The sequence below is a fragment of the Denticeps clupeoides genome, unplaced genomic scaffold (genome assembly GCF_900700375.1).
Source record: "Denticeps clupeoides unplaced genomic scaffold, fDenClu1.1, whole genome shotgun sequence".
Taxonomy (NCBI): Eukaryota; Metazoa; Chordata; class Actinopteri; order Clupeiformes; family Denticipitidae; genus Denticeps; species Denticeps clupeoides.
This window is the reverse complement of record NW_021630090.1, coordinates 280,343-301,097: the sequence shown is the minus strand read 5'-3', so window position 1 is coordinate 301,097 and position 20,755 is coordinate 280,343. Positions and strand designations below refer to the sequence as shown.

At 48.6% G+C, this 20,755-nt stretch overlaps 1 protein-coding gene across 1 annotated transcript in view; it reads right to left on the bottom strand.

Moving 5' to 3' along the window:
* Positions 1-7,167: 7,167 nt before the first annotated feature.
* LOC114783291 (apoptosis regulator Bcl-2-like) overlaps positions 7,168-20,755 on the bottom strand; it is a 30,499-nt gene continuing 16,911 nt past the window's right edge. The window contains exon 2 of the mRNA XM_028968712.1: positions 7,168-7,510. Within this exon, the coding sequence (XP_028824545.1) occupies positions 7,379-7,510 (132 nt within the window). The 3' untranslated portion in view covers positions 7,168-7,378. The remainder of the gene's footprint in view (positions 7,511-20,755) is intronic.

The window sequence follows — 20,755 nt, the reverse complement described above, 5'->3', positions numbered from 1 at the left end:
AGCATCTCAGATTCTTTCCAGCGTGTGGTGGTCCATCTCTGAAGACTCAGAGAAGCGTCTGACACAGTAAAGCTGTTCCTCAAGGGAAGCTGCTTCTTGCTCCACCTTCAAATTCTCCACATTGCAACCCAGTCAGTGATCTGTGTGAAGTTTAGGAACCGGTCTGATCCAAGGAGGAGGCACCATCTTTAGCAGATCCTTGCCTAGGGTGGTAGTAGCCTAGTGGGTAACAAATCCCACTTACTACCATTGTGTCCCTGAGCAAGACACTTAACCCTGAGTGTCTCCAGGGGGGGACTGTCCCTGTAACTAGTGGTTGTAAGTCGCTCTGGATAAGGACGTCTGATAAATGCTGTAAATGTAAACGTAAATACCTCCATGAGACCTCCACTGACTCGGACAGTTCACTAGGGGGCAGCAAAAGCACACCAGCAGAAGCACCAGCAGAAGTTCAGAGCAATACAGCCAGATCACTGCTGCTTAAAAAACGATCCTGAAGAAAAGGACAGAGCTTCTGATGTGGATCTGGTCTTTACCAGAGGACAGAGTCAGTAAATCTCCCACAGACGACTCAGAACTGTCACCTTAATACTGCTGTAATGATCTCACATTTATCAATCAGTAGTTACAGGGACAGTCCCCCAGTGGAGACACGCAGGGTTAGGTGTCTTGCTCAGGGACACGAAGGTAGTAAGTGGGGTTCGAACCTGGGACGTCTGGTTGATAGGCGAGTGTGTTACCCACCAGAGCATCCTACAGTCAGTAGTGACAAGGACAGTCCCCCCCTGGAGACACTCAGGGTTAAGTGTCCTGCTCAGGGACATGATGGTAGTAAGTGGGATTTGAACCTGGGTCTTCTGGTTGATAGGCGAGTGTGGTACCCACCAGAGCGTCCTATAGTCAGTAGTGACAGGGACAGTCCCCCCCTGGAGACACTCAGGGTTAAGTGTCCTGCTCAGGGACATGATGGTAGTAAGTGGGATTTGAACCTGGGTCTTCTGGTTGATAGGCGAGTGTGGTACCCATCAGAGCGTCCTACAGTCAGTAGTGACAGGGACAGTCCCCCCCTGGAGACATTCAGGGTTAAGTGTCCTGCTCAGGGACATGATGGTAGTAAGTGGTGGTAGTAGCCTAGTGGTTAACACACTCGCCTATGAACCAGAAGACCCAGGTTCAAATCCCGCTTACTCCCATTGTGTCCCTGAGCAAGACACTTAACCCTAAATTGCTCCAGGGGGGACTGTCCCCTGTAACTACTGATTGTAAGTCGCTCTGGATAAGGGCGTCTGATAAATGCCAAAAATGTAAATGTAATGTAAGTGGGGTTCGAACCTGGGTCTTCTGGTTGATAGGCGAGTGTGTTACCCACCAGAGCGTCCTATAGTCAGTAGTGACAGGGACAGTCCCCCCCTCAGGGTTAAGTGTCCTGCTCAGGGACATGATGGTAGTAAGTGGGATTTGAACCTGAGTCTTCTGGTTGATAGGTGGGTGTGGTACCCACCAGAGCGTCCTATAGTCAGTAGTGACAGGGACAGTCCCCCCCTGGAGACACTCAGGGTTAAGTGTCCTGCTCAGGGACATGATGGTAGTAAGTGGGATTTGAACCTGAGTCTTCTGGTTGATAGGTGGGTGTGGTACCCACCAGAGCGTCCTATAGTCAGTAGTGACAGGGACAGTCCCCCCCTCAGGGTTAAGTGTCCTGCTCAGGGACATGATGGTAGTAAGTGGGATTTGAACCTGAGTCTTCTGGTTGATAGGTGGGTGTGGTACCCACTAGGCCAAACCACAGATGGCAGTGATTCATTTAAACCGAACGAATCTGCATTGAAGTTCTTTGTTCTTGGACGAGTGGGGGGGGCAGAATTATTCCTAATTCCCGGTCCTACAGACGAGGGGACCTTCAGGAGACCTGCAGACGCCTCACCTGCTGCATGAAAAGCTGGCGTACGCAAACAAGGTCCCCCCCAGTCACATTCAGGGACGCTGGGACGGGGACAGACAGGGCCTCAAGGTCATGACCCGGCTGCTGACCCCGTCATAGTAGCTGATGTCATGGCGCCAGATGGACCTCCAGCGTCCCGGGTCGCATGCTAATGAACTCCGTCCCTCAAACTTTTCACGCTTTACAGGCGTCTTTTGAAACTTTTCCATCTGATACGGTTATTTGTTGCACGGCATCATCATCATCAATAAAACTGCACGTCAAACGTTCTGAAATTCTGTATTTCTCTTCTCAGAAAGCAAAAATGTTTAACTTATTATTTATTAATGTTGGAATTTATTAACACGCCACGTTATGGATTCATTATGAGACGTGGAAGACCAGACTCCACCATAAAGAACACTTGATGTCCACCACGGGAAGATTAGCAGATGCTCCTAAACGAGTAAGAACGTTCCGGACGTGATAAGCGAGAGCGTCTGGGAGACGAGGAAGCGGATTCGCAGCTGATTTGAATAAATTCAGATGATTGCGGCTGCCAGAAGAATGACTGATTCATCCGCGCAGCGTTTTTGGGGAACGTTTGACGGGCGGGTGTGGAGCGGCAGGAGGAAATAAAAATGATGGTGGAGCAGGAAATGTAAATAGTGCAGCGGTGGCAGCAGCCGGCCTCCATAATTAGACCTCGGCGGTAAAAATATCAGGAAGAGATTCGGGCCGAACTGAGAATGTACAACGCTGCTAAATATTTCATGTCTTCTCCTCGTCTCCGAGAGCTTCAGATTTTATATTTATATAAAATCATCGTCAAATGTTGATCTGCAGAGCCGACGGAGGCAGCGAGGAGCGACCCGGCATCTCGGATGGAGAACTCATCTAAAATGCCGCTTCTTCCAAATACACGAACTCCGCTTCTTAAACACGCCAAAACTGGGCATGAATTAATCGTGACCCGTCCCACGCCGTCTCTCTCTCTCTCTCTCTCTCTCTCTCTCTGAGTGTGTGTGAGTTTTGGATGGTTCTAGCCGCGCATGTGTGTGTGTGTGTGTGTGTGTGTGTGTGTGAGGGTTTTGGATGGTTCTAGGCACGTGTGTGTGTGTGTGTGAGGGTTTTGGATGGTTCTAGGCACGTATGTGTGTGTGTGTGTGTGTGTGTGTGTGAGGGTTTTGGATGGGTTCTAGGCACGTGTGTGTGTGTGTGGGTTCTAGGAGGCTAGCACGTGTGGTGGTGTGTTGTGTGTGTGTGTGTGTGTGTGTGTGTGAGGGTTTTGGATGGTTCTAGGCACGTATGTGTGTGTGTGTGTGTGTGTGTGTGTGTGAGGGTTTTGGATGGTTCTAGGCACGTGTGTGTGTGTGTGTGTGTGAGGGTTTTGGATGGTTCTAGGCACGTGTGTGTGTGTGTGTGTGAGGGTTTTGGATGGTTCTAGGCACGTGTGTGTGTGTGTGTGTGTGTGTGTGTGTGTGTGTGTGTGTGTGTGTGCACGCTCCGTTAGGCCACAGGCGTTACGAGAGATTAACACGCGGGGTAATTTTATACACAACACGAGGTCGGAAGGAGAAAAACACATTTCAGCACTTCAAAAAGCTGCAAAGCAAAATGTGCATGAAAAATATGTAAAGAGGCGGAGCGGGAAATGGTGCTTTGGCAGAAAGAGGGGTACCTCCGAGTAACTCGGGGTGCAGGTAGAACCAGGCCTTGTCTCTGTGGTGGCCTGGCGGGCAAGGAGGCGGAGGGTTGTGGGTTCGAATCCATCCAAGCTGCTCACCGATGGTGATGGTTCAATACAGACGACACGTGACACTAATTGCTAATGCTCGATGCTAATTTAGTTAATAATCAGTTTATTTGGTTTAAGTTATGATTATTAAAATGAAAGAATCTATATTCGTAATGCACATGACAGCTGACCAAGTCAGGTGAATAAAAATACTCAGATGGATTAAAAGGAACCAGAAGAACGATAAAAAGGGAAAAGGAAGTAAACATCTCGGGGTTAGGTAATGTCTAGTTTAATTAAAATATGTTAGCTTATTACAAGGATACATACAAAATGATATTGAGATGCTTGCCAATTGTTACAGGTATAAATTACATCAAAAAGTTTAAAAAAGGCGCATACAGGGTCACAAATATGAGCAGAATGCAACCGAACCAGGGACCAAACAGCACAAGACAAACGGAATTCGTAAAAAACATTTCATCATCGTCATCAGTAAAAACTCACATTAGTTGCAGATTTTTTTTTTTGATTTCTTGCATCCAAAGAACGTTCTGCTACATTTTAGCTAAAAGTTTCACCCTGACATATCTGAAGATTTGAACGTATTTAAATAAGAATAAAAAAGATAATCCCTCCTCCTTCGAGCTTTCTTTTCTTTTATTATATATTACTGTAAATAGAACTGTAAATAGCCGCAGTAGCTGCCTTAAACGACGGTGACAGAGGAGTGGAACACTTTTCATTGGTTCGTATGTGTGTGTGTGTGTGTGTGCGTGTGTGTGTGTGTGTGTGTGTGTACGGAATGATGCACGATAATGATTAATTATTTTTTTACATTCGTGTACGTACATTTTTAAAAAGGCGTGAAAGTCACGTGATAAAGACAACTAGAGATATCATGCTGACACAGAGCCACGCCTCCGCCCGCTCGCACCTGTTATAGCCACGCCCACCTCTCCACCTTTATAAAAGGTAATCTGGGTTAAAGTAGCTCTGTGCACAACACACACACACACACACACACACACACGTTTATACTGTAGATTACAAGAAAAAGCCCTTTAATCGCGACGTGGATAATAAAAGATATTTACAGACACGGAGTACCGTAATCTTCCCTGTACAGCACATTCGGCACACGTCAAAGCCACGTTCTGCGGTTCCGCTTCTAGGTTGGAGTCGGGTTCTGGAACCGCAGGACGAGCTCGGTCCAGACATGTTCAGCATGGGTACTAGCAGCCATTAAGACGCTGTTACAGTGAGTCTACCTCGGTACCCGTCCTCGGGTTCTAGTGCAGGTTCTACTGCAGGACCTTCAGAGTCAGATGGAGCGGTCCAGCAGCCTCTGTGTACAAACACTGATCTAATATAGAACAGAACCCGGATCCGGTTTCATTTCGCCTCCACGGCACATCGTCCGGGGTTCCACGGGAGGTGATGAGGGACGACGGAGAACGTCACACCCTGAGGGAGGCGCACATTCGCGGGCGTGACAGGGTGAGAAGATGGGCAAGTAGCGACACGAGGAACCAGCATGCAGACGTCTACGTTCTACCTACATTCACACGTTTCTGTTTTTGTCATGCTAGAACACTCTGAGTGGTCGTTAAGAAATGAACATGTGAGGAGGTGCAGCTCAGTTCCATTCCATGGCGAAGTTCTGCAATAAACAACCCCAGAGTTCAGTGTGTGTGTGTGTGTGTGTGTGTGTGTGAGGGTTTTGTATGGTTCTAGGCGTATGTGTATCGGAGTGAGGGTTTTGGATGGTTCTAGGCGTGTGTGTATGTGAGTGAGGGTTATGGGTGGTTCTAGGCGTGTGTGTATGCGAGTGAGGGTTTTGGATGGTTCTAGGCGTGTGTGTATGCGAGTGAGGGTTTAGGATGGTTCTAGGCGTGTGTGTATGCGAGTGAGGGTTTTGGATGGTTCTAGGCGTGTGTGTATGCGAGTGAGGGTTTTGGATGGTTCTAGGCGTGTGTGTATGCGAGTGAGGATTTTGGATGGTTCTAGGCGTGTGTGTATGTGAGTGAGGGTTTTGGATGGTTCTAGGTGTGTGTGTGTATGTGAGTGAGGGTTTTGGATGGTTCTAGGCGTGTGTGTATGTGAGTGAGGGTTTTGGATGGTTCTAGGCGTGTGTGTATATGAGTGAGGGTTTTGGATGGTTCTAGGCGTATGTGTATGTGAGTGAGGGTTTTGGATGGTTTTAGGCATGTGTGTATGTGAGTGAGGGTTTTTGATGGTTCTAGGCGTATGTGTATGTGAGTGAGGGTTTTGGATGGTTCTAGGTGTGTGAGTGTGTGTGTGTATGTGAGTGAGGATTTTGGATGGTTCTAGGCGTATGTGTATGTGAGTGAGGGTTTTGGATGGTTCTAGGCGTGTGTGTATGTGAGTGAGGGTTTTGGATGGTTCTAGGCGTGTGTGTATGTGAGTGAGGGTTTTGGATGGTTCTAGGCGTATGTGTATGTGAGTGAGGGTTTTGGATGGTTCTAGGCGTGTGTGTGTGTGAGGGTTTTGGATGGTTCTAGGCGTGTGTGTATGTGAGTGAGGGTTTTTGATGGTTCTAGGCGTATGTGTATGTGAGTGAGGGTTTTGGATGGTTCTAGATGTGTGAGTGTGTGTGTGTGTGTATGTGAGTGAGGGTTTTGGATGGTTCTAGGCGTGTGTGTATGTGAGTGAGGGTTTTGAATGGTTCTAGGCGTGTGTGCATGTGAGTGAGGGTTTTGGATGGTTCTAGGCGTATGTGTATGTGAGTGAGGGTTTTGGATGGTTCTAGGCGTATGTGTATGTGAGTGAGGGTTTTGGACGGTTCTAGGCGTATGTGTATGTGAGTGAGGGTTTTGGACGGTTCTAGGCGTATGTGTATGTGAGTGAGGGCTTTGGATGGTTGTAGGCGTATGTGTATGTGAGTGAGGGTTTTGGATGGTTCTAGGTGTGTGAGTGTGTGTGTATGTGAGTGAGGATTTTGGATGGTTCTAGGCGTGTGTGTGTGTGTGTGTGTGTGTGAGGGTTTTGGATGGATCTAGGCGTGTGTGTATGTGAGTGAGGGTTTTGGATGGTTCTAGGCGTGTGTGTGTGTGTGTGTGTGTGTGTGTGTGTGTGTGTGAGGGTTTTGGATGGTTCTAGGCGTGTTTGTATGTGATTGAGGATTTTGGATGGTTTTAGGCGTGTGTGTGTGTGTGTGTGTGAGGGTTTTGGATGGTTCTAGGCGTGTGTGTATGTGAGTGAGGGTTTTGGATGGTTCTAGGCATATGTGTGTGTGAGTGTGTGTGTGTGTGTATGTGAGTGAGGGTTTTGGATGGTTCTAGGCATATGTGTGTGTGAGTGTGTGTGTGTGTGTATGTGAGTGAGGGTTTTGGATGGTTCTAGGCGTGTGTGTATGTGAGTGAGGGTTTTGGATGGTTCTAGGCATATGTGTGTGTGAGTGTGTGTGTGTGTGTATGTGAGTGAGGGTTTTGGATGGTTCTAGGCGTATGTGTGTGTGAGTGTGTGAGGGTTTTGGATGGTTCTAGGCGTGTGTGTGTGTGTGTGTGTATGTGAGTGAGGGTTTTGGATGGTTCTAGGCATATGTGTGTGTGAGTGTGTGTCCGCGCCCCTGCATTATTCTTTTAAACTTTTTCTACTTTTGTATCGTTCCTTCGAGAGAACCAGCTGGAAACGGACACAGAGTGATGATGGAGGGCGGGGCAGGGCGGGGCGGGGCAGAGCTGAAGATCCACCCATCACTTCTGTATGAAGAAGGCCCCAAGGGTGACGCCGGCCACGCCCAGGGCTGCCAGACCGAACATTGTCTTCAGATACGTCCAGGACAGGACAGAGTCCTCCTGCTGTCCATACAGCTCCACAAACGCGTCCTGAGACACACACAGGGAGACACAGGAGACACAAATCAGACAAACAAAGCAGCGTTTTCATTCCGTACCGCCACAGATCTTCATCAGTTACTCTGTAGAAGATCATCATCTCAAGCAGATGTCTTCAGGAGGATCAGACGAGGAGAAGGGCTGTCAGTGGAGGGGGCGGAGTGAAAAGCCGGCCCCGCCTACGCAGCGCGTCTCCTGCCAGGAGAGCGGGCGCCGGATTTACCCGCTCGTCTGCTCCTCCCACGCGCTAAAGCGCCGCCTGCGGACTTTATCGGGTCTAGACTTTCTGGACCGTTCTGGGCCCTCGGGCCACATTAACACGCCTTCTCTCTACTGGGGGCGGGGCTGTGGGCGGGCCCGGGGGCAGGGCTTTAATAGGAGAAGCTGAAGCTCTTTCATGGTTTCATGTTGAGTGGGAATCAGTAATAGAGCAGAACGGCATCGCCTAGAACCATACACACACACACACACACACACACGCACATACACTCACATACACACACACACACTCACATACACACACACACACTCACATACACACACACACACGCACACACACTCACATACACACACACACACGCACAAACACACACTCACAAACGCGCACACTCACTCACAAACGCACACACACACACACACAGACACTCACTCACAAACGCGCACACACACTCACTCACACACAGACACTCACTCACACACAGACACTCACAAACGCGCACACACACTCACTCACAAATGCGCACACACACTCACACACATACACACGCGCACACACTCACACATACACAAATAATGAAGAAGAGAGAAAGGGACCGGTGGGAAAATGAGGACGCTGCAGGGAGGCTGATGGCCCGCTTGTGAAGTTCGTGGTGAGAAGAGGTGAAGGTGGATGGATGGACGGCTGAACGTTGTTCATTTGTATGAAGGTGGGTGAAGCTGTAGCTCCACCGTGCAGGTGTTTCAGATTCTGCTCTCCAGCTCCACCTGACTGAGCTGATGCAACCCTGAGCTCACAGCTGAGAGAGCAGAGCGTGTATACACACACACACACTAAACAAATACATGAACAACACACACACACACACACACCTGCTGAGCACACAGAGGAAAGCAGCTGATTAACACACACACAAACACACACACACTCATACTCTACACAATCCCGCTCATCATAAATCCACATACTACTCATCCATACTACACAGTACACAACTATACAACTACTACACAACTACACCATACACAACAACAAACTCTACACAATCCTGCTCATCATCATAAATCCACATACTACTCAGCCATACTACACAGTACACAACTATACAACTACTACACAACTACACACTCTACACAATCCCGCTCATCATCATACATCCGCACACTACTCATCCATATTACACACTACACAACTACTACACAACTACACACTCTACACAATCCTGCTCATCATCATAAATCCACATACTACTCATCCATACTACACAGTACACAACTATACAACTACTACACACTCTACACAATCCCACTCATCATCATACATCCGCATACTACTCATCTATATTACACACTACACAACTACTACACACTCTACACAATCCCGCTCATCATCATAAATCCACATACTACTCATCCATACTACCCAGTACACAACTACACGACTACTACACAACTACACCATACACAACAAACTCTACACAATCCTGCTCATCATCATAAATCCACATACTACTCATCCATACTACACAGTACACAACTATACAACTACTACACAACTACACACTCTACACAATCCCGCTCATCATCATACATCCGCACACTACTCATCCATATTACACACTACACAACTACTACACAACTACACACTCTACACAATCCCGCTCATCATCATAAATGCACATACTACTCATCCATACTACCCAGTACACAACTACACGACTACTACACAACTACACCATACACAACAACAAACTCTACACAATCCTGCTCATCATCATAAATCCACATACTACTCATCCATACTACACAGTACACAACTATACAACTACTACACACTCTACACAATCCCACTCATCATCATACATCCGCATACTACTCATCTATATTACACACTACACAACTACTACACACTCTACACAATCCCGCTCATCATCATACATCCGCATACTCCTCATCCATACTACACACCTCAATCACGCAGCAAATTTTCTTTCAGATTTATTTCTATTTTCCAGCAGCTTGTCCATTAGATAGGACATTGACGTCAGTCAACATACACCCACACTGACACACACATTTGCTGGTCCTTGATTTTATCAGCAGTAGGTTTGCCTCCCTGCACCATCTGTGTGACCCTGGCCGTGAGTAAACAGGAGTCGTGTGGAACTGATATGGCCTTTCACCGCTTCCTCCCTCCATGTTTAATGAGGATTAGTCAAACAGAAAACTGATCCCGGACCAACAGCAGGGCGTGGCCAGGGCGTGGCCAGGGCGGCGGCGGAGGTGTGAAGGAGGTGCTGACGAGGCTGGTGCCACGTCCCTGTTTGCTCGGTGGTATTTATTCCCGTGCCTCAGTAAACATCCTCATCAGGCGGGTTTCCGGCTGCTGTCTGCGCCGCGGGAGCGACTCAGAACAGAGATGAGCAGGCCACAGACGGAACCCAGTGAAGCAAACATCCTGCTGTGGACGGAACGTGCTGGCAGATTCGGGTTCTCCGCTGACAGGGTGCACTGGGTTTTCCACAGTTATGTGGCCGGTGGTGTGGGCGAGTAACAGAAACGGAGCAACCATCAGATCAAAAATACATGTCTCACATATGGAAGGAAGGAGAAGGAGGCTGTGGTGCCCACACCCACCCACAACCACACCGCACGTGCCTCTGTTTCAGGTCAAAGTGAAAGTGAAGCGATTGTCATTGTGAAACATAGCAGCACAGCACACGGTGACACGGTGAAACGTGTCCTCTGTATTTAACCAAGACAGCGCCCGGGGAGCAGTGTGTGGGGACGGTGCTTTGCTCAGTGGCAGTTGTTGTGTAGCAATGGAATAAACACAGAGCTCTGGACTTCCACTGGGTTTCATACTCCACCTGCAACAGCAACTACCTAACACTGTCCAACACCACCCAACACCGTCAAACACTACACAACATCACCCAACACCCTACAATCCCATCCAACACCACACTACAGCAACCAACACCATCCAACATTACACAACATCACCCAACACCATCCAGAACATCCAACACCACACAAAAGCATCCAACATTACCCAACAACATCAAACACAACACAGCATCACCCAACACCCTACAACATCATCCAACACCACACAACAAATCCAACAGCAACCAACATCATCCAACATTACACAACATCACCCAACACCCTACAATCCCATCCAACACCACACTACAGCAACTAACATTACACAACATCACCCAACACCATCCAGAACATCCAACACCACACAACAGCATCCAACATTACCCAACAACATCAAACACCACACAGCATCACCCAACACCGTCCAACACCACACAACAAATCAAACACCACACAACACCATCCAACACTACACATCATGCAACACCGTCCAGCACCACCCAACACATCCAACATCACCCAACACCGTCCAGTACTACCCAATACATCCCACATCACACAACATTGTCCAACACAACACAACAGCACCAAACACCATCCAGCACTACCCAACAGTCCAACAGCACATAATGCACCCAACTGTACCCAAAACCCTCCAACACTACACAACAGTACCAACACTGTTGAACACCATCCGACACCATCAGACAACAAACATCACACCGTCCAACATTACACATCATCCAACACCTTCCAACACCATCCAACATTGTACAATACTACACCACAGCACCAAACACCGAACAGTCCAGCACCACCCAACACATCCAGCACCACCAAACAGCAACACTGTCCAGAATTTACACAACACCGGCCTGAGTGCCGTGTGACAATGTGTCACCACATCCTCACATTTCCTTGGGTGGAAGTTGTGGGCAAAGTGCCAGGAAATTACCTAACCCTGCCCCTGCCCCCAAACTGACCAGCAGACTCTTCATTGTCCATTAAACATCCATCTATGACCTAAACCAGAGTTTCGTTTATTCCAAGACACTTCTCTAAAAAATCTTCCTCTTTCTGCTTCTGGTTCATTCATGCTGAAGACCCTTCTGCTGACATATGCACTTTCATGCTGTGGCTAACAGGAAGGAGGTGCATCATGCCTTAGTGGGAGGTGGCTCAACGTGTCCGCCACACCGCACGCCACTTTCTTCACGCACATCCCAGCAAACAGCTGACAGCTTACCCAGCTCTGTCTCTTGGCACACGTTCTTGAGCCGGAGCTCTTTGTTCCCCATTCAGAATAAGAAGGGCCAGAACATGAGGGCGGGGCAGGGGACAGCTGGAGATGGGGGGAGGGGGTTTAATCAACACAACCTTCAACACAACCATCTCATTCTTCAGCTCTGAGTCCCAAGGGGCCAAATACTGAATGAGACCAAACCAGAGGTGCCCACACCCACCCACAACCACACCGCACGTGCCTCTGTTTCAGGTCAAAGTGAAAGTGAAGCGATTGTCATTGTGAAACATAGCAGCACAGCACACGGTGACACGGTGAAACGTGTCCTCTGTATTTAACCAAGACAGCGCCCGGGGAGCAGTGTGTGGGGACGGTGCTTTGCTCAGTGGCAGTTGTTGTGTAGCAATGGAATAAACACAGAGCTCTGGACTTCCACTGGGTTTCATACTCCACCTGCAACAGCAACTACCTAACACTGTCCAACACCACCCAACACCGTCAAACACTACACAACATCACCCAACACCCTACAATCCCATCCAACACCACACTACAGCAACCAACACCATCCAACATTACACAACATCACCCAACACCATCCAGAACATCCAACACCACACAAAAGCATCCAACATTACCCAACAACATCAAACACAACACAGCATCACCCAACACCCTACAACATCATCCAACACCACACAACAAATCCAACAGCAACCAACATCATCCAACATTACACAACATCACCCAACACCCTACAATTCCATCCAACACCACACTACAGCAACTAACATTACACAACATCACCCAACACCATCCAGAACATCCAACACCACACAACAGCATCCAACATTACCCAACAACATCAAACACCACACAGCATCACCCAACACCGTCCAACACCACACAACAAATCAAACACCACACAACACCATCCAACACTACACATCATGCAACACCGTCCAGCACCACCCAACACATCCAACATCACCCAACACCGTCCAGTACTACCCAATACATCCCACATCACACAACATTGTCCAACACAACACAACAGCACCAAACACCATCCAGCACTACCCAACAGTCCAACAGCACATAATGCACCCAACTGTACCCAAAACCCTCCAACACTACACAACAGTACCAACACTGTTGAACACCATCCGACACCATCAGACAACAAACATCACACCGTCCAACATTACACATCATCCAACACCTTCCAACACCATCCAACATTGTACAATACTACACCACAGCACCAAACACCGAACAGTCCAGCACCACCCAACACATCCAGCACCACCAAACAGCAACACTGTCCAGAATTTACACAACACCGGCCTGAGTGCCGTGTGACAATGTGTCACCACATCCTCACATTTCCTTGGGTGGAAGTTGTGGGCAAAGTGCCAGGAAATTACCTAACCCTGCCCCTGCCCCCAAACTGACCAGCAGACTCTTCATTGTCCATTAAACATCCATCTATGACCTAAACCAGAGTTTCGTTTATTCCAAGACACTTCTCTAAAAAATCTTCCTCTTTCTGCTTCTGGTTCATTCATGCTGAAGACCCTTCTGCTGACATATGCACTTTCATGCTGTGGCTAACAGGAAGGAGGTGCATCATGCCTTAGTGGGAGGTGGCTCAACGTGTCCGCCACACCGCACGCCACTTTCTTCACGCACATCCCAGCAAACAGCTGACAGCTTACCCAGCTCTGTCTCTTGGCACACGTTCTTGAGCCGGAGCTCTTTGTTCCCCATTCAGAATAAGAAGGGCCAGAACATGAGGGCGGGGCAGGGGACAGCTGGAGATGGGGGGAGGGGGTTTAATCAACACAACCTTCAACACAACCATCTCATTCTTCAGCTCTGAGTCCCAAGGGGCCAAATACTGAATGAGACCAAACCAGAGGATCTGATTGGCGAGATGTCTGCACCACCCCCATGTCCTCTCATTCATCACTCTGGCCCAGCACCTCTGCTGATTGGCTGAAGGCTGATGTACATGATGTCATGCTTCTGAGGGGAGTAAGAGTAATCAGACGGGGAGATAAACTTTATTACCCAGAATGCTGCTGACCTCTGGCCTAGAATTGTACTCCAGAGCAGCAGATGGTTGGGTTGGACACACACCATGTTGCTGACCAACGCCCCACATTTTGGATAAGCTGTATGTCTGTGTGGGACAAAGTGGGACAAGATCCAATATCAATGTGGATCCATCACCGTTTCATTTTATAGAACACCAGTTAGACCAGAAAACTGTAATGCTGACTGTCTTCATCCCACTAATCCCCACCCACCAGATCTGAACAGATCTTCACTGATCTCCTCTCAGATCATGGACGTGAGTCAGCTGTGTGTGAGCAAATATTGCATCCAGAAGAAAGTTGGGGCAAATCAGGACATTCTGATACATCCTGTCTTGAAATTCACGTTAGAGCTTAGTTTCTGGTGTCCCAGACCTGGTGCCAGACGCTGAGTTCAGGCGGAGCATCTCCAGCCTGCAAGGAGGGTTCAGTCTGAGCCCCTGGGATGAGGATCCTGCTTTTGATCAAAATCCAAACCCTATTAGACAAAGTAGACAAAAACCCTGTCACACATACACACACACACACCATCACCAATCCCTTCAGGCAATGCCTGATACCTCAGACTAAACACACACACACACACACAGTGCTGCAGAGGTCCACTTTTCAAGACACAATCCTCTAATCTCACACACACACTCTGCAGGCAGGTATATTGTTATATTGCACCCTGACCCTGCAATGCAGCACAATATTAGAGGGTCATTTATTTTACACAATTGTTCTTTCTCACATTTTACATTCCCTTGTTAAATTACCCAGAAGCCCCTCTTGTCAGATATTCCAATTCAGAATTCTGTAGAAACGGCAGATTTTGGGAACACACACGACTCGCAGGAAAATAAAAAACCAACATCTCGATATTGATTCTCCTCTCAGTCCGGGGAGAAAAGAGAATCCATTTCTTGGATTACAGCTTTATGGGAGGGGGAGCGGGTCGATGCCACAGCAGAACACGGAGAACATCACCACCGTTCCTCCCGCAGCTCAGATACTCCAGGACGACAAAAACACTTCCTGCCTCCGGTGCCCCCAGGGTCTGCTGCAGCGGGGGGTGGGGTATGGGAGGACCCCAACACTTCAAAGCACCACACACACACAACGCTAAAATAATACATGTTTCAATTATGTATGTGTATATGAGAGAAAAAATTGTAACTGTGTGTGTGAAAGAGAGAGAAATATTGGAGCAGAGGGTTCACTAACACTGCTCACAGTGTTGTTGTTGAGTATGCATTTGTGTGGAATATGTAGTGTTGTTGTTGAGTATGTATTGTGATGTTGTAATTGTTGAGTATGGATTGTGTTATTGTTGAGCATGTATTGTGTTGTTGTTGAGTATGTATTGTTATTGTAGTTGTTGAGCGTGTATTGTGTTATTGTTGTGTATGTATTGTTGTTGAGTATGTATTGTGTTGTTGAGTATGTATTTGTGTGGAATATGTATTGTGTTGTTGTTGAGTATGTATTGTTATTTACATTTACTGCATTTGGCAGACACCCTTATCCAGAGCGACTTACAACGTGTTTACAAGTTACCATCGATATTATTGTAATTGTTGAGCGTGAATTGTGTTGTTGTGAATGTATTGTTGTTGAGTATGTATTGTGATGTTGTAGTAGTTGAGCGTGTATTGTGTTGTTGTTGAGTATGTATTGTGTTGTTGTAACTGTTGTGTGTATTTGTGTAGAGTATGTATTGTGTTGTGGCATGTATTGTGTCATTGTTGTGTATGTATTTGTGTTGAGTATCTAATGTGTTGTTGAGCGTGTATTGTGTTGTTGTTGTGTGTATTTGTGCTGAGCGTGTATTGTGTTGTTGAAAATGTTTTGTGTTGTTGAGCGTGTACTGTGTTGTTGTGTGTATTTGTGTAGAGTATGTATTGTGTTGTGGAATGTATTGTGTTATTGTAGTGTATGTATTTGTGTTGAGTATCTAATGTGCTGTTGAGTGTGTTTTGTGTTATTGTTGTGTGTATTTGTGCTGAGCATGTATTGTGTTGTTGTTGTGTATGTATTTGTGTTGAGTGTGTATTGTGCTGAGCGTGTATTGTGTTGTTGTGTATGTATTGGTGTTGAGTATGTATTGTGTTGTTGTAACTGTTGAGTGTGTATTGTGTTGTTGTTGTGTATGTATTGTTGTGTATGTATTTGTGTAGTGTATCTATTATGTTGTTGTTGTTGTGTATGTATTTGTGTTGAGTATGTATTGTTGAGTGTGTATTGTGATGAACGTGTATTGTGTTGTTGTGTATGTATTGTGTTGTATTTATTGCTTTATATTAATGATGCAGTGATTACTCCTAACTGGTGAAGGTTCCTACAAGCAGGAACAGAACCAGGGAAGTAGAACCAGCACTTTATGGTGTGGTGCACGACGTGGTTCTCCAGATGACCGGTTCTGCGCGTTCTGATGGGGCCACGGCGTGATCAGGTGACCGGTTCCAGGTTCTTTACATCTGCACTCACCACACCTGACTGGAGGACAGAGCCTCACTGCGTGTGTGTGTGTGTGTGTGTGTGTGTGTGTGTGTGTGTGAACTCTGCTCAATGGAGGATCTCACAGATCTCACTTCTGAGAACTTGGATATTACATTTTCCTCACAAGTAAAAAAAGAAAATTCCTCATTGCACAATTCCCAGGAGGAGACGTCACTTCTGCCGATAAATCGGGAGAAACAGGAATTTATTTCAAACTCACTTATAAGATTTAATCTGGCAGGCAGCAGAACGGTGGCGTAGACGGTGAGGCGGTACGATCTGGCGGAGCCGCGTTTTCGGGTATCGGGGTGAACAGGCCACTTTTCTCTTTCTGCTTCCTTTCCGTTCTATTGCAACATTCTGTAGACGCTCCACAAACCGTTGCTCCTCGCCACAAAAAAGCTGTCTGTTCCACTCTCTCTGTGTGTGTGTGTGTGTGTGTGTGTGTGTGTGTGTGTGTGTGTGTGTGACGGAGAGAGAGGCAGCGAGGGGCACCAATAAGGGAAGAGGCTTCATGTTGGCAGCGTGTGACAGGTGCCCCGAGCATGGGGGTGAAATCCCCCCTCAGACCCCCGCGCCCCACTTCCTCTCACAGCCTGGCTGCTGCCTTCATTCTCACCACACCAGGCCACACCATTCACACCAGACCTAGATCTCCTGGCCCAAGGTTCTTCCATCTTAAAGGTCCCCTATTATGAAATGTGACTTTGTGAGATGATTTAACGTTAATACAAGTTCCTCCTGCAGTAGCTAGTAATGGTGATGGGTGTAAAGAGTGTTTTGGTCGTCCTGCTTCACCGTTCAGAGAGCGGCAGCTCAGATGGTCGGATCTGGAATTTGTCCCCTTATGACATCATAAAGGGAATAAAGGTTGTCTCCCGTTTCTCATGCTTTTTCTGCCCCTCCCCTAAAACATGATCTCCACCGACCGTCATGGCTTCCAAACGGCTACACACAGTTACACCAGAACAAAATACAGAGGGAGAGAGAGAGAGAGAGAGTGTGTGAGAGAGAGGGGGAGAGAGAGAGAGAGAGAGTGAGAGAGAGGGGGGAGAGAGAGAGTGAGAGAGAGGGGGAGAGAGAGAGACCGGAGGATTCTCCACCCGATCAGACTTCACCATAAAACCTGATAAAGCATGCAGGACTGACTGGGGAAGTTGGAGATGATGAAAGTGAAGTGATGGTGAGACACTGCAGCACAGCACACGGTGACACGGTGAAACGTGTCCTCTGTATTTAACCGTCACCCTTGATGAGCAGTGGGCACCATGACAGGCGCCCGGGGAGCAGCGTGTGGGGACGGGACCTTCATCAAGGCGGGGATCTGGATTGGAACCCGCAACCCGCTGCCCCAGTGATGATGATGAGGAAATTCCTGGGTTTCCCGGCCCTGTAATCAGCATCTCATGCTAATGGCTGTAATCCCGCCGCATTACCTTAATCCCGCAGGATTAGCGGCCTAATGAAGCCTCATTAGCTCTCGTGGAGGATGCTGGGACGCCGGTCCGCGGCGTGGAAAATAATGCCGACGCGGCAATCGTTAGATCTCCGAGCAGAGACTCCATGCTGGGAACGCTGGGAACCAGCAGCAGCATCTCCGGTTCTCCGGTTCTTCAGAAGGACCTTCGCAGGTCACGTGTGGCGCCGACCGTACGATCCGGGTCGTTTTCATGTAAACCTTCACAGCACCACTGACACTCCCCAGTAACACAGCCAGTGTGCGGTACTCACACTCAAGCTCGGTCATGCATGTCAAAATGTGTGTGTGTGTGTGTGTGTGTGGGCGGTTTGCATGTGTCAGAGTGTGTGATGTGCGTGTGTGTGTGTGTGTTAGGCTGATGGAGAGTCTGAGTCATGACCAGTTACATTTGCATGTGGTGAAATCCCAGAGCTGTATATACACACACACACACACACACACACATACACGTACACACACACACACACACACACACACACACAGACTGTAAAGCATCAGACTGCTCTGCTCCTCCCCTGCGCCCTGCACATTTCAGGTCGTTTTCACACTGACAGGGACTGCTGCCCTGGGCAGGCGAGCTCACACACACACACACACAACACACACACAACACACACATACATACACTCCACACAGACACACACACACACAACACATACATACACACACACAACACACACAACACATACATACACACACACACACACACACACACAACACACACATACATACACTCCACACAGACACACACAACACATACATACACACACACACACACACACACAACACACACACCACACACACACACACACACTCTCTCACACACACACACACACACACAGCTCGTTTTCTGTAAGTCGATCTTCACAGTGGAAACATGATGAAAGCACCGTGTGCTGTGCTGCTGTGTATCACATGTGACCGACAGGTTCCATGCGAGGTTCCCCCTCCATGAATCCAGCGGGACGTTCTTCTCTACCAGGAGGGGGCGCCGGCGAGGCAGCGCCAGGCCTTTACGGTAACCGGTGTCGGTCCGCGCAGGACATGCATAATTTAAAGCGGCCGGCGCCGCCTGTAAATACATTATTACTGCAAGCAGCTCATCAAATATTCATAGCGACCGGGGCATCAATCAAACGGCCCGTCCCAGCAGTCCGAGAGGTGCCGCTTCCGCTACGCCTTCCCAGCAGCCCCGGAGTGGAAGCAGGAAGCCAATTTCTCCCCAATCACCCCCCCGGCGGCCATCAGCGTTTATGACGGAAGACTCCGCCCCCCTGCAGCGCCAGCGATGAGCTCCAGACCACTCTTCATGTTCATCATCATCATCATCACCCAAACATTACAGCTTCATCGGGGCATTAGAGGGTCATCTGATGACTTGAACCCGCAATGATGTCGGTCACCAGACATCGAGATGTAATTAATGACTCAGATTAATGTTTCTGATCGAATGAGCAATAATTCGGCGGCTGTGTTGGACCGCGACTGTTACCGTACAGACACGCCCCTCGGAGCGGCGCTGGAGTGAGTCAGCAGGAGTGACCAGGGAAGAACGAGTCTTTTCATCTTTTACTGGAACACACACACACACACACACACTTACACACAAGCTACTCACAGTTAAGCAGAAAACAGCAGCAGCTGGTGCTCATGACACACAATCCCTGGTATGACATTTCCACATCACCATTTACTCTCTCTCTCTCTGTGTGTGTGTGTGTGTGTGTGTGTGTGTGTGTTGATTCCTGCGTCGTTCACACCATCGCTGGTGGTTAAACGGTGACTGACAGCTGCTGTACGTACCGACTGCAGCCTCCTCCGCATTAACCTGGCAACGTGCTCGAGCTGACGTCTACCCAGACACACACACACACACACACACACACACACACACACACACACACGGCGAGTGGGTGAAGAGGTGCATTGTGGGATGTGAATAATTATCTCTGACAGGATCGTTCCGTAAACGGATCCTGTCCGGGTTCACGGCCGCGTCGGCTGAAGGTTAAACGCGAAGCGGACGGAATGCCAAGCGAGCGTCCTCCCACGCCGGGACGTTCTCATCGGCTCCGCCGCGCCGTTATCTGCCTGGGACGGAACGCTCCCCGGACCCGTCACACGTTCCACGGGGACTCTGCAGCACAAAGGCCCCATTCCAGCTGACGAGGCGGCAGAAGAGCGGGAGAGGGGGCAGGCGTTGCACCGGGTTGCACCGACGGGCCCCGAGCTGAATCCCGGATACGGGAATTCTGGGAGGAGGCGGCGCTTTTCAGCTGCTTTCCAATGTGCCATTTGGTGAGGTTTCTCTGGGGCCGTGCCCACAGCCCTCAGAATGCAGCTCCTGTTCCACCCTGGCGTGTGTGTGTGTGTGTGTGTGTGTGGTGTGTGGGTGTGTGTGTGGCGTGTGTGTGTGTGCGTGTGTAGTGCTTGTGTGTGTGTGTGTTTGTGTGTGTGTGTGTGCTTGTGTGTGCGTGTGTGTGTGTGTGTGTGGTGTGCGTGTGTGTGCGTGCTTGTGTGAGTGTAGTGTGTGTGTGTGTGTGCGTGCGTGTGTGAGTGTGCGTGTGTGTGTAGTGTGTGTGTGTGTGCGTGTGTGTGTGTAGTGTGTGTGTGTGTGTGAGTGTGTGTGCGTGCTTGTGTGAGTGTAGTGTGTGTGTGCGTGCGTGTGTGAGTGTGCGTGTGTGTGTAGTGTGTGTGTGTGTGCGTGTGTGTGTGTAGTGTGTGTGTAGTGTGTGTGTAGTGTGTGGTGTGTGTGCGTGTGTGTGTGTAGTGTGTGTGAGTGTGTGTGCGTGCTTGTGTGAGTGTAGTGTGTGTGTGCGTGCGTG